Genomic DNA, 14645 nt, shown 5'->3' with positions numbered 1-14645 from the left:
AAGCTGATTTTGTAAGAGAAAGGATTGATTGAAACAAAGAGGCAAGCGAGCCAGGAGAGCCTCATAGGCATGAACAAGTCGATGTGTCATTTCCAAGATCAAAGGATAGTGATCAGACAAGACATGCTTTCGCTCTATCCACATATCAATGACTGCAAGGAGAAAAGAATCACTTTGACAAGCATAGATACTATCCAATTTGGCCCATGTGTTTGGATGCTGAAGAGAACAACGAGTATATCCTGAGTGTGAGGGATGCAACCAAGACCACATGTCTTATTTCAAAGACTCGGCTGCAAAAGCATCCGAGGTCTGTCACTCAAAACCATCCATAACCAAGTGTTGAGAAGTCGTATGATCTAGAGATGTACAGGCAATGAAATCACCTATTACAAAGCCTTGACGGGTCCATGGCAAGGCAATGCAAGTCATCCCAAAGCTGACGACGTTCACGAGCAATAGAAGGAGAATACACACCCACCATCCATAAAACTTCTCCCTCATATAGGATTTCCAAAATCATGAATCTGCCTCGATGATCCTGAGAAACCAAAGATGGTTGCAATGAAGATTTGACGGCCAACGTTACTCCAGATTTATGTGAAACACACCCACTAAAGAAAATAGAATAATCCTTGTATACATAAGATGATCCTACCAAAGCATGTTGTTTATGCTCCACAACACAAAGAACATCCCAATTGCCGGCTAACAAAACTTTCCACAACCAATACTGCTTACTGCCCAAAGAGATACCTTTAACGTTCCATAACGCAATTCTCATGATCGATTACAAAAAAGAAAAATACCGAATCCCCACCTTTCTTTGTCCCTTCAACATCAACTGCTTTTGCTTCCTAAAATCTTTCCATCTCGCTTTGAATCACATCAACCAGATCTACCCTTTGCAAACTAGCGATTGAAGTACGAGAAGGAAATTGTTGTTGCTGGGCACGGAAAACATCTCGAGGAGGCACCATCCTCCCTCGCGAATCAAAGTGCAAAGCAGTATCAGAGACCCTTTTTTCATTAACACCAATTGCAAATTGAGGTTTCATATAAAACCCCCTACCTCGGCGTTGAAACGCCTGAGTAATAGTCTGGGGAGCTGGGTGAACAGGAGTAGACTGAGGCTTCTATCTAGCATTACGGAAAACCACCGTAACCCAGGAGTTATCCAAAGGAGACAAGTTCTGAACCATCGAGGGCGATGCATGCTGATTTCCAGCTTGAGAAGCAACCTTCTTTCCATCTACTTGTCCTTGCTGGACAATCTGCTCAAAATCGGCTTTAGGCTGCTGAGCCATCTGCTGTGGAAGATGGTCATGCATATCAAAATCACGATCCAAAGATGGTTGCATTACCTCCTGGCTTCTATCGCATTCTGAAATGAAATGTCCCAATTGTCCACACCTAAAATAGTGTCCAAAAAATGTGCCCCATTTGAGCTCATAGACCAAAGTTTGCAACCCCGAAACCTGAAAATGAACTTTAGTTGGACGAGGTTCCCTATATCCCAAAGCATGCATGCCCTATTCCTGTTACGGGAGGCCAACCGAGATTCCACCAACACCTCGCCAAGAGATCTCAAAATGAAGGGAAGAACTCGGCAAAGATGGGCAAGAAAATCAACCACCTCGACCCAAATTGGGCATGCCTGCCTCAGTATCTCCTAAAATTCAGCCATAGGCCTCCAAGAAACCATATGGACTAACTAACCATCCATGAATAACGGGATACGTTGCATAATATGAGCACGCACTTCCGAGGAGTGGAAGAGAACCTCAAAGAAACACCTCGATCCATCATAGATCTCTTCCACAAGGGATGCCTCGCCTTGCCTTAAAACATCATCCTGACACATCTCCACATTGGCAAGCATGGATAGCAACGCACTTCCGAGGAGTGGAAGAGAACCTCAAAGAAACACCTCGAACCATCATAGATCTCTTCCACAAGGGATGCCTCGCCTTGCATAATATGAGCACGCACTTCCGAGGAGTGGAAGAGAACCTCAAAGAAACACCTTGAGCCATCATAGATCTCTTCCACAAGGGATGCCTCGCCTTGCCTTAAAACATCATCTTGACACATCTCCACATTGGCAAGCATGGATAGCAACCATGCACGGATGTTGGTGATCAATGGGGTCCTTCCCATAAAGTAAAAGATGGCTGCCCTCTCATGGAATGCAGCAATCTGCTGTAGAACCAGATCAACACCCATAACAGCGACCACATGTTCCCCTTGTGGTAAAGAGCTCTCTTTACCCTCATTAGCTTGAGCATATTCCAACATCAGATGATTGGTAGAGGCCAGCATAAACTGAAAAGACTCATTAGTCTAAGAGCACGAGGCCTAAACCTTTTACTGAGGCAAATTCAGGGCACACAAGTCCGGTTCTTCTACCGACATCTTGCGACGTTCACCCATCTCGTCCCTTCCATTATCTGCCCAAAATCTTGAATTGACGAATCGCCATCTAATTCTGCCAAGTCTTTATCTTCCCCATTTCCAATATGCTAGTCTAGAAAGACCATGTTAATACTATTAGATTCCTGCAAATTCACCATTTCCAAGGTTTATGCTGATTACACAGATTAATCCAACTTTGGCTGTCTTTCTCAGAACAGAACTAAACCTCTCTCCTTTAGTAGGCCGTTGTATCTTAGGACCATAGCCCCAATCTATACTCAATTGTTCAGTTTAAACAGGCCTTTCACAATCTCTATCACTCACAGTCTGTCTTACCCGGATTAGAGTAGGTCGTCACACCCTCCCTGTCAGGCGTAGAGCAGGGATGTCAGATTAGGTCAACGCTGATAACCAGGTGCTGGGACAGAGCGCGCTCGTGCACGCGGAAGACAAGCGTCTGGAAGTCAGGGACAAGAGACGAATCAACGGGACAAGCAGGACAAAACGAGACCCCGCTCTGGTCAAGCCAGGGAAACCAGGTTGCAGGACAGGTCGAGCGGTTGTTCAGAGGTCGAGCCCTAGTCTGTGACGGAAGGTGTTAGGCAGCGCGCGAGGCAGGAACACACAATCGCTGGTCAGGGGGAGCACGTCCACAGATCCACCATCTCTCTCTCTCTCTCTCACTCTCTCTCTCTCTCTCTCTCTCTCTCTCTCTCTCTCTTTTTCATAAAAGGTAATTGTATTAATTACGAAAAAAATGTACAAGTTTACATGATTACAAGATACACGATGGCTCTACGCCAACATGTGTAAAATCTCAGTACGAAACCACGAAAGAGTTACACAAGTCATGGCAAAGACGCAGAGGAAATTGCCATATGCCAGGGAAGTAAGTCCTCCTGAGGGAGCAAGTCAGAGTGCCAAATGAGATCTATCTGCCAATGCAAGAGACCTTTGAGCCTCGCAATGTATCCCGGAACATTAGAGGCCGAATCAAAAAGAAAGGCATTCCGAGTGGTCCAATTGTGCCAACATCCCCAATATCTAAGAAAGTGGAACAAGATCTTCATATGCAACTGTGCCGGTGTGGGGTATTTTGGGCGTACAAAAACCCAATCGAAAGGGCTTAGCAAGAAACCAACCACAGCTCGCCAAACCGCTGACAAGAGCGACCAGATATTCTTAGCGAGAGGGCAAGAAATAAATCAATGACGGGCCGATTCCACAGTAGTGGTGCAAAAGTACCAATTTGCCATTAGAGATTCGACGCTTCGAAAGGGCCGAGGCAAGAGGAAGACCACCATCATCACCCTCCAAAGAAAGACCTTGCATTCGAAAGGTGTCTTGTTCAACCAGCCCTCCATCACAGTTGCCTTCCACCATGACTGAGATTTCCGCAATCCCCATACAGTATTAGCTTTAGTAACCAGCCATTGATGATCTTTAATCAGAAGATGGTACACCTGGTTAGCTGAGGCCTTTTCCAAATTCAACCGACCTGCAAGGTCCCCAGTCCTGCCAAGGACGATCCACAGCAAGGGCAGGAAAGGGTTGCCTACTCTCGAGCACTAACAAAAGCTGTTCCCATAACTCATGGTGTCCACGAGGGATTCTGAAAAGCCTCCTGGCAGTACGAAACGATATGAAGACATTACGACTGACAAGAGTGGCATCTCCAACTGAAGTCAAGCCCAAACGGGCCATGCGGTTAAATTTTGGTCTAAGCTAATGTTTGCCTTCCCATGAAAGTAATCTCGAGGCTGCCAACAATTCTAGTTGAAGAGAGTTAGTATGTAAACGGTCCTCCACTAAATACCAACGCGCCTTCTAAAGAACCAATTTCCAGGAGCCGACCAAATAAACAAGCAGGGATGAGGAAGGACTTCTTTCCATGAGGAAGGCATGAACCCTATTTCCCAAACTTGCTGAAACATAGCCGTCAATGGCTTCACCAGTTGGGTAGCAGAACTCTCAAAGAATTCATTGGTGAGACCATCCCAACCGGGACTTTTATCCTTAGGCAGGCGTAACAAAACATCCATAACCTCCTCCTCACAAATATCTGTCTCCAAAGTAGTTTGCATATCATGTGGAACCTGATGGCGGACCAGATCATAGAAGACTGAGTGTGCATGCGTAACCTGGTCAGAAGGTGACGGAGAAGAACCAAGAAGATCTAGAAAATAATTCCTGCACATATTCACAATAGTCTGAGGATCAGTGATGACCATTCAACCTTCTGAATCCTGGAGTCTAGTCATATTTTCTCGAGCAGGAGAGGCATGCAGAGCGCGAAAGAACTTATAAGTCTGACAAGCACTATCTTGCAAATTCTCAGTCAAATTTTGCAATTTGGCCTGCTGATAAGATTTCAATTGAAACTCTTTGATAAGATCAGCCAAATGCATCGCCAGTGAGACAGCAGAAATACATAATCTGGAGTGTCCACCAACAGAGAACGAACCAGAGCCAGTAAGTCCTCCATTGCGTGTCGACACCGCCGACAAAGAGAGGCATGATAGATCCCATACTGCCGAGCAACCCGCTGCACATTAGAGAGCAATCGTTCAAAAAGGAAGCAGTGCCCTCAGAGGCAAAGTCCAATAAAAATCTATCAATCAATTGTTGCATATAGCCCTGGAAGATTGAATGCTTCAAATAAGACGAGTTGAAACGCAAAGGTAGTCTATCCAGCAATTGCATAAAAGGTGCAATGGGTTGTGCAAGTATCTCAAGCTGGAGAGGGAAATGGTCCGACAAGGCATATTGCTACAAGACTTTCATTTCCAACATCTCAGGAAGAAAATCATCATCCTACATGATGTACATTCGGTCCAACCACGACCATGTAGTTGCATACTGCACCGAATGAAAAGTAAACCCTATAGAAGAAGGGTGTAGCCAAGACCATAGATCTTGCTTAAGTACAACAAGAGCAAACGCATTCCACACCCGACTTTCCGAAGCGTCCATCACCGAATGCCCTGAAGTGGACTGTGAAGAATCAACACACATATTAAAATTCCCCATCAAAAAACCCCGTCTGCCAAGTGATAAGGAGGTCTGCAGAGTATTCCAAAGATCCCGGCGGGATAAAGGGTCATTCGGCGCATAGAGGCCCAGCAACCATAAGATCTCTCCTTCAAATAAAACTTCAATTACCACAAAGCGGCCATGTACATCATTTTTAATAAGAACAGGCTGATATTTCTCATGTACAATCATAAGCACACCCGAATAATGCATGGCGTGTGTCCCTGCATAAAACAAGCGAAACCCATGGCAATCCACAACTTTTCCTGCTTCATCGTGACTCTTGTGCTCAACAGCACACAAGACATCCCACTGATTCTCATGCAATACAGTCCACATGGCATGTTGCTTATGGCGAGAACAAATGCCTCACACATTCCACGTGGCTATCTTTATGTGTATTCAAAAAGAAAATCAGGAACGAGGCACCGCTTGCCTAGATTTAACCTTTTCTGCTAGAATGTCAAGGACACCCTCATCCAAAAAATCAGCTAACACGGCAAAAGAGTTCTAACGGCCAGCTTTAGAGGTAGACGGAATATCCACTGTCTTGGGGATGGAACGGGGATAGCGACGATCCCATGGTGTAATCACATTACCTCTAGTATCAAAAGCCAACTTAGCGGGTGGGCCCTTTGGACCGTCTGTATATACTTTCCTGATTACAAGGAGCAGAAGGAACCATTGTACGCGCAGCGTGCTCTGAAGACAACATTTCTTTCCTGCGCATATACGTGCGCATGGAATCTTGTGAAGCATTAGGCCCAGTATCCGCCAGGCCAGCATCAAACTTTTTACCTTTTTTGGGACGTGCCTCTACCCAGTCATTGCCACGGGAATCCGAACCCGAAACAGGTTGTTTACCTTTATCCAAAACATTAGGTGGCTGGGTTGCCTCCTGTGACGGAGCATCGAGCACCACGTCTTCCATAGGCAGCACAACATGCTCATTATCTGAAGACAGTTGCTTCTCTGGGCATTCGGCCATAAAATGCCCCAATTTTCCACACGAAAAGCAGTGTCCTGCAAAGTTGCCCCATTTCAAACGAAAGTGCAAAGGATGTATGCCAAAGCAATTAAGACGTAGCCACGCAAGCCTTTTCCTAGCAGTGTCCCATAACATACACAAATGGTTACGATTCATGGCCCTTAGGCTCGGGGGGACCAGAACAGTTCCCACAACGGCCATGGCATCCTTTAACAATGGCCAATTGACAGCCGGGCAATTTTCCACTTCAACAATGGCCAATAGACAGCTGGGCATCCTTTAACAATGGCGTCTGGAAGTCAGGGACACGAGATGGAGTGACGGGCAGGTCAAAACGAGACCCTGCGCTTGTCAGAGCCAGGGAAACACGCGGCGCGCGGGGCAGGAACAGAACATCGCAGGACAGGGGCGTCACGTCCGTCTGCCGGCAGGAAGGCTCTCTCTCTCTCTCTCTCTCTCTCTCTCTCTCTCCCCCCCCCCCCCCAAAGTTGTAGATCTGCAGATCGTGAACTGAGCGCCTGTTCCCCAGGTTGCTTGCGCTAGTACCTGAGGCCTGCACCTATCTGCACAAGAGCTGGAACAGATATCTCACTTGATTGAAAATGGCTGTCCTGGCAACCTGACTACCTGCACGAATTGTCCCTGTCCGACAGCTGCTCACAGCAGACCTGCCCAATAGCTACCTGTCAATCACAGCAGGTCTATCAATTGCAGCAGGCCTGTTGTGACACTCAGACCTGCAATGGATGGCCGCAGCTCCGTGTGTGTGTGTGTGTGTGTGCATGCGTGTGTGCATGCAAAAGAAGGGCAGGCAGGAGTCAAGGTAGGGCACAGCAACAGGCATGTAGGTCTGCAGAAGAAGGGCTGGCGACTGGGGAGGCAAGGTACAGGGAGGGTAGACACACAGGACATGGCTGGGCGTTGAGCCTCACGCATCACCTCTCCTTCTCCCTCTCTCTCTCTCTCTCTCTCTCTCTCTCTCTCTCAATTCTTAAAACTGATGCAACATGCAAGCTAGTACCTGTGGATCTGTTGCATCAAAGAAACAAGGAGAAGCCGTGTGGAAAACTCCATCACACCCCTCAATGGCAGCATCAAAAGACCCTTCATCTAGTAAGTCAGCTTTAAACAGCTGAAGCCCTTCATTTGCTTTAGGTAACTTCAACAAATGGGCTGTCACCTTGAGGTTCCCTACAAGCAGTGAAAACCTTTTGTGAATAGGATACTACGATTAAACTTTATATTAAGTAATTTTAAATCTCACTTTTCCATAAGAATTTTTATATCCTTAATAATGCCATGCAAACACATAGTTCCCTGCTGAATAGATCAGTGATAGGTTTAACCAAGGTAACAAGTTACTATGATACCACCTACCATCAGATATTTGTGCCAAACAAAGTTCAACATGTGCAAGCTCTGCACCATGGCAAATTTTTACCAAAGATATTTGTACACACACTTTCAACTGCAGAAAAGATGGTGAATACTTCTGTGGACTATTAGCAAGGAAAGATGGGATGCCCTTATTAGCTAGCAAGGCACATTAATCTGTCTATACTTCGAAATACACAAGACATGGGAAATGTTTTTGCTACTTGGCCAAGTACCATAATCTAGCTACAGGTTTCCAAGCACAAATACCAGGACACAACAAATCATCTATCTTTGAGTACCACAAAAATGAGATCAATAGCACTAGCTGGGGACAACACAACACTAGATTTGAAATACCTGCTAATTATCAACAACATACGTGCATTGCATGTCCTTAGCAAATGTATCACAAATAACAAACCACAGACCAAGAAAATGTGTGCCACCCCTAGCACACACTGCCATTTCTCCAAATGTTAGCTTGTAGTATGCCTTTTCTCCTTTCTCATATGTCTACCTTCCCTTTCAAGTGGTCTCCAAGTTGGACTTCATTTATTTGGTTTTTAGTCTTCTTATCTGCTATCCACCACGTCACAAAGGTTTGACTCTAACATCCTCAGTAGAATGCCAAGCCCACATTGAGCTCACCAACACACCTTAAAACTCAAATGGTAGGCTTCAAATGTGTTAAAATTACTATGGCAAGCTTGATTGCAACAAACAGACAAGAGCATGCAAGAAAGAGACAGAAACACAAAGCTCAAGTTTATTCTTCATACACTTAACAATTTTTATATTTTATACCTTAGCTTGCAAGCAATGAACATCATCTACATGTGTTATAGGTGAGTTTTCTCGTCTGCAAATCTTCTCTATTGATGCCTTCCTCCCAAGGTAGAAGACTCCATGTGAGAATATATTCTTCAATTGGCATAATTGGTTGTTGTCCATGTATAAGTTCAGCTGGCATATAGCCAGTCACTATACTGTGAGTAGTCCGGTCAGCCCATAATGCGAAAGGTAGCATTTAAGGCTATTCTTTGATCTTTCCTCTATAAGACTTTGCTAGAGCCTTGAGAATAGGTTGATGTCCTCTCTCACTCTTTCCATTGCCTTCAGGATTGTAGGCTGATGTCAAAGCCAACTTGATACCCAATTGAGCAAAGAAGTTGTGTGCCTCATCGGCATCCAATTCTCCTCTATCTGCAGTTACTTGCCAACACAGCCATATTTGCAAAATACTTCTTCAAGAAAAAAGTGACAAATAGCTTGAGTGGTCTTGGTTGTTAAAGCTTTACCTTCAACTTGATTGGTTAGATCTTCTCTTGCAAGCACTAAATACCGCATATTCCATATCCCTGTAGGCATGGTTACAAGATCAATAACTGAGTTATTGTGTCTTTGGTTATTGTGTCTTTGGTTCCAATGTAATCAGTTTTATTTCTACCCAATAATGGAGTCTACCCAAGGCTTAAGTATATTCTTTATATTGTTAATTTAATTTTGTTATGTGTATCAAATGATGGGTTACTTCATTGCCATGTTCACAAGGTGACCATTGGTAAAAGACAACTTTTTTTTGTACATGTCCCTATAGTACTACCATTCTTGCTTGACCTATCATATGTTGTGTGATACATTAGCACTATGTTGATATGTTGTGTTACTTATTTAAACAAGGCATACTTTAGTTTTTTTGCCCGTAAATATAGCATTTTTATGTGGCAAAGAATAACCTCAATTAAAGTCTTGAGAGACTGGTTCAACCCTATAAATAATGATTATAAACCAAGAGTTATTCCCATAAATGTGCACCACATTTATGGACTACCTCCCTCAAGAGACTAACATTGATATTGTACTCTCATTGTACCTCAAATACTCAAAGGCATGCATGAGAGAAAAAGAATCACATGAAAATAAAACTTGTCATGTGAGGATGGGGTACATCAACATGGAAAGTAGAAAGAATAGAAATATCACAATTTTTTGTCTAATTTAAAAAGAGTCCTTAAAATTTCCTCATCTTTTCTTCATGATGACTTGAGCTAAGATCAAATGAAAGTATTTTTTCATGTTCAAGAGTTCAAAGAGTGCTTTTTTATGTTCAATGTTCCTTTTGACTAGCTCTATTATTTGTCATGTTAACATGATTTTTTCCTAATGCATGTTGAATAGCATGTTGGTTCCTTACTATATACACAAGGTAGTGACTAGCAAAAGATCGATACAATCTATATCACCTTAGTCCTATCTCAAGTTTGGATACTTTTTTTAAAACTATTTCTAAATGTATCCAAATTAGCTATTTTTTAGGTGCTCACCATTTCAGTGTAAAACAAGACTAAACAAAACAAAAAACTCCAAGGAATGGCACATTCCTCTATAATTATGAAATGATGAAAGGACTTGTACTAACTCTTTGCCATACTACTTGAATAGCATGGGTTAAATGTTTCTATTTACAATTGCACTTTTGGTCTATGACTATTAAATAAAAATTAGGTCATATAAAGCCATTTCTTTCAAGGATCTAAACTACTTTGTTACTTGATTATTTTCCCTTTTGCAAGATCTCTTATATTATTATATATATTGAGGAGGGGTTTCAAGGATTCTACCACGTGACGCACACGCAGATCCCTTGAAACCTCTCTCTCTCTCTCTCTCTCTCTCTCTCCTGTGCCTTGCATGTTGGCAAAAGAAGATAATAAACACATTAGATATATGTTATTATATAACATTAATACTATATAATTGTGTTATGTAGTTATTATAAGATATATGTTATTATAATAAATGTTGTAATTTATGTGTTATATGATTAATATACATGCCAATGTGAAGCGCCAGTATGTGCAAACAATATATATGCCCTAGCTCTTTCACCAATTCATTGTGCAAGCATGTCACTTCAAAACATGGCATATCCACTACCCTTTATGCAAATAGTGATATAGGTTAGTTGTGACCTCCCTCTCTCTCTCTCTCTTTTTTTTTGTAAAAGGTAATTGTATTAATTACGAAGAAAGTACAAGATTACACGAGTACAAGAGGCACGAGGGCCATAGGCCAACGTGTGGGAAATCCCCGGACTAGGGTACTAAAAAGTTACACCAATCATGGCAAGGACCCAGAGGCAATTGCCAAATGCCAGGAATACAAATCCTCCTGAGGGAGCACTCTCTCTCTCTCTCTCTCTCTCTCTCTCTCTCTCTCTCTCATATGATGAATTGCTTCAAATAAGGTTGAATGAACATGAAACCTCTTTTGTAGCCAATTCATCACATGATGGTAAGAGTTCATGCTATTTATGGCTAATTATATTAAGAGAGTCCTATTGGAAACACACATGAGAAGCCACAAAGGTAATTATCTAAGGATTTGAGTTCAAAAGTTGACCATATAGGCTAATATCCAATGACTCGAGCTAAAAATAAGTCACTTGCATATTGAGTGACAAAGACTTTCAATCAAAGAGATTGTTTACGGGTTATACTAAGCAAGGTGAGGTGGGAGGCTTGGTTGATTATATCAAGGAGGGCACCATGAAGTAATGCACACATGAAATTGATAAAAACTCTAGTGTTGATTAATTATAATGCATTGAGATAATGTGTTCTTTTTTGCATCAAGCAATCTCAATAGTAGAAAACTATTTTATTTATGACAATAGATGTACAAAATGTGTGTGTGTGTGTGAACTTATGTTGCTTGATAATAGGAATGATCTCTCCTTATATAAATTTGTTTGTTCATTTTGTAAGTAGACTCCTTGGTACGATCAAACCAAAATACGAAGCATTTGTGTGAATCGTCTTGCAACATCAACCATTCCTTAAGACACAAAGTGCCCTAATTGTTACTATCAGTGGTGCAAAGCACTAGCTTAGAACCGATGCGATTTAATTTGCTTGAATATGCATCACATTAAAATATGTTTGGATGCAAAATGTGTGCATAGGGTAATTGTTGTCTCTAGAATGTCACCTTGCAAGTGTATAACAAATATTGACACGGGTGCAAAGCATCAACCTAACATTGGTGTGAAGCATTGAGAGAATTGACGTGCAAAGCTGCATGAAATATGCCATTAAACCCACCAAGGTTCTCCCAACACAAGGCACCAAGTGTCTGCTACTATTTATCAAGAGGATAACCATAGCATCCACGAAGAAACATACTTGAAATCTCTTCACTTCATAGGACGATAAGTGCTTTTTAACTAGTCCACATCTTCAAATCAATAAATTTTTGACATGAGATTCTTGTCTTCAAGCACAAGATTGTAAGGTGCCACATTTCAAAATAAAATTTCCTAAAAGCATGATTGCATGTCTTACTAGTTTATTGTTACCATATAAAAAGTATAAACTGATAAGCTCAATATCTACTATCGGGTATTTATTCATATACATTTATTATGAGTACCCACTTGAAACATGTTTCATGCCTAGCCATTGAATCCGGGTATTTATTCATATACATTTATTATGAGTACCCGCTTGAAACATGTTTCATGCCTAGCCATTGAATCATTAAATGTTCTTTAGCTGTGATCCTCAAGTGTTTGAATCTCCATGCTAAGAGGCATGTCTACTCCGTCTAAGAAGTCATGAAACATGTATAAGAACTCTAACAGCTAAGGCTGGTTAGACACTGAGCACAAACCCCCACCCACCCTCAAAAATAAATTTGCATGGATGTACGTACCATCCACGCCCAGATCATGTAAAGACAAAGTGGATTCTCAATAAAAAATTATTGCATTAACTAAAGTTTGAACTCCCATCAGCAATGGGACAGGCCATTGGCTTAACCACTACCCCATATGCAAGTTTTTGAAGAAGGGTTAGCGTTTTTATATCTAAACTCTATCCGCCTAGTTTTCGAAATTTAAATGGTGGGCGGGCAGCAAATTGACGGTGTGTAACCGCCCTAAGCCGTCCACCTTCTTTCTTCCGTATCGAATCCTATTCCGCCAATCTTTACCTCTCCTGCAGAAGAATTGTTAAAATATGGAAACTACTGTAGTAGTGGTCACTGGTAAGTGGCAATACTCCATGGCTGAAGTCTTGGTGGTCCTGGTTGAAATAGACTGTGCAAGCTCTACTGCATCCCAGGTTTTGCTGGAACCCTTTGTGCCTAGGCCGCACATGACTGATCTGTCACAAGTGTGAGAGGGTGGAGGTTTATTGTACCATACCATAATATTAGCAGAACTACATCACTGCAATGAGTTCTAATCGCATCCCCAACAGATATCAGTCAATTGATTTGATGCAGTTAATCAGTAACCCTTCCTTCTGAGATTATATGGTTATTCCATTGTCTAGCGTTAAAATATTTGCTGATTGTCTGAAAAGCTGCCGGGTATATCTATTAAGTATGATCAGCGGAAATTGTTCCCAACGTCTTGAATCAGATCAAACTGAGAGCTTTATTTTTGTTTCTCAACTAATAGCGAAAGCTCTGTGTCCTTCGGAAGATATTCGATACGTAGAATCATCACTTAATCTGTTATGCAACAAAGCTTTACTTCTTGGTCAGCAGATCAAACAATTAGTTTTTCCCACTTACTAAGCTGGTTGCAAGTGCACATGCTGGGCAACAGCCCGCCCTTGTTGTTGCATAAAAGACCAGGCCGATAGAGCATCTCGCACTTCTCATAAAGACACTTCTGGCCTACCAAGACTACTGGCAACAACCGATAATGTCGAAAGCTTGCACTGCCTCATGATTTGGCTTACTATCACCATTGTTTTCGTGCACTTTCTCATAGTATCAACCTAGTTGTATATGGAGATCCCCCACGGCTTCATCATTTGGCTTATTATCACTACAGTTTTCTTGCACTTCCTCGTAGGATCAACCTAGTTGTGCATTCCGTTCTCGTCCTTTGACTCGTGAAATTAAGCCTGGTTGCCGCCGCCATATAACTCGATGCTTGTGTTGAAAATGTCTGTCCCAAACTATATCTCAAAACGTGAAACAGCTTAACAGGCAAAAGCTGCCGTAATTGGATGCTGTGTAGAAACGGTATGTCCTAAACTATGAAGCAAAACGTGAAATGGCTTTAAATGCAAAAGCTGCCATAACCGGATGCTGGTATAGAAACTGTCTGTCCTAAACTATGAAGCAAACGGGAAATGTCCGAAAGACGAGTAGTTGTAAGATGCTGGGAGTGCAAACCTGGATCTCGAACAGCAGCTCTGACGTTGTAGCCACGCTCCAGGAGGAGCTTGACGAGCCATGAAGCGATAAAGCCCGAGGCTCCTGTCACGCAGACCTTCGTCATTGTTGCGATGGCCTTGTGGTGCGAGCGAGGAGGAGCGACGAGGACGAAGAACGGCAACTATTAAGCAAACACAAAATCTTTATTTGAAGGCCACTGGACCCAGAAGAGCTCCCAGGGCCTGCGGGATGCCGTGTAGTACCGTCTCTTGCCACGTCGCAAAAGGTTTCCAAAAGGTCGGTTTTCCAAAAGGTTTGGCCTATCACATCCTGTTGTTTTTCTAACAGAGGTTTTTTTAATCCTTCCGGATGATATACATCGTACAAGACACGTAAAAGGTTGCAAAATGCAGTTAGAATTTTCTTCCTAAGCTAGTCTTATTCTTATTCTTATTCTTATCTTATCTTACTACTACTATCTTACTTCTTATTACTATATCACTATATTATTTTAGTTATAGGTTTAGAAAGCTCTCAACCTCCGGCTCTAACTTACCCCCTTTTTCAAACCTCCCTTTTTTAATCAAACTCCCCCCCTCCTCTCTCATTTTCTCTTCCCTTTCTTTTTTTTTATTAAAGCTTTCCCCCTCCCTCACCT

The 14645-nt window shown here is 42.4% G+C and overlaps 1 protein-coding gene across 2 annotated transcripts in view; it reads right to left on the bottom strand.

Annotated features, from left to right (window-relative positions):
* LOC148015482 (phenylacetaldehyde reductase-like) overlaps positions 1 to 14244 on the bottom strand; it is a 76202-nt gene extending 61958 nt beyond the window's left edge. The window contains exons 1-2 of one of the 2 annotated variants that reach the window (XM_087665561.1): positions 14006 to 14244; positions 7458 to 7627 (exon numbers count right to left, since the gene is read on the bottom strand). In XM_087665561.1, the coding sequence (XP_087521687.1) occupies positions 7458 to 7627; positions 14006 to 14111 (276 nt within the window). In that variant the 5' untranslated portion in view covers positions 14112 to 14244. The remainder of the gene's footprint in view (positions 1 to 7457; positions 7628 to 14005) is intronic. The other variant, XM_087665562.1, reaches the window with a different exon arrangement.
* Positions 14245 to 14645: the final 401 nt, after the last annotated feature.

Source organism: Lygodium microphyllum, chromosome 24 (genome assembly GCF_053477565.2).
Source record: "Lygodium microphyllum isolate KBCC chromosome 24, Lygodium_microphyllum_v1.1.10, whole genome shotgun sequence".
In the NCBI taxonomy this organism is placed as follows: domain Eukaryota; kingdom Viridiplantae; phylum Streptophyta; class Polypodiopsida; order Schizaeales; family Lygodiaceae; genus Lygodium; species Lygodium microphyllum.
The sequence above is the reverse complement of the archived record's forward strand: the minus strand, read 5'-3'. Positions and strand labels throughout refer to the sequence as shown.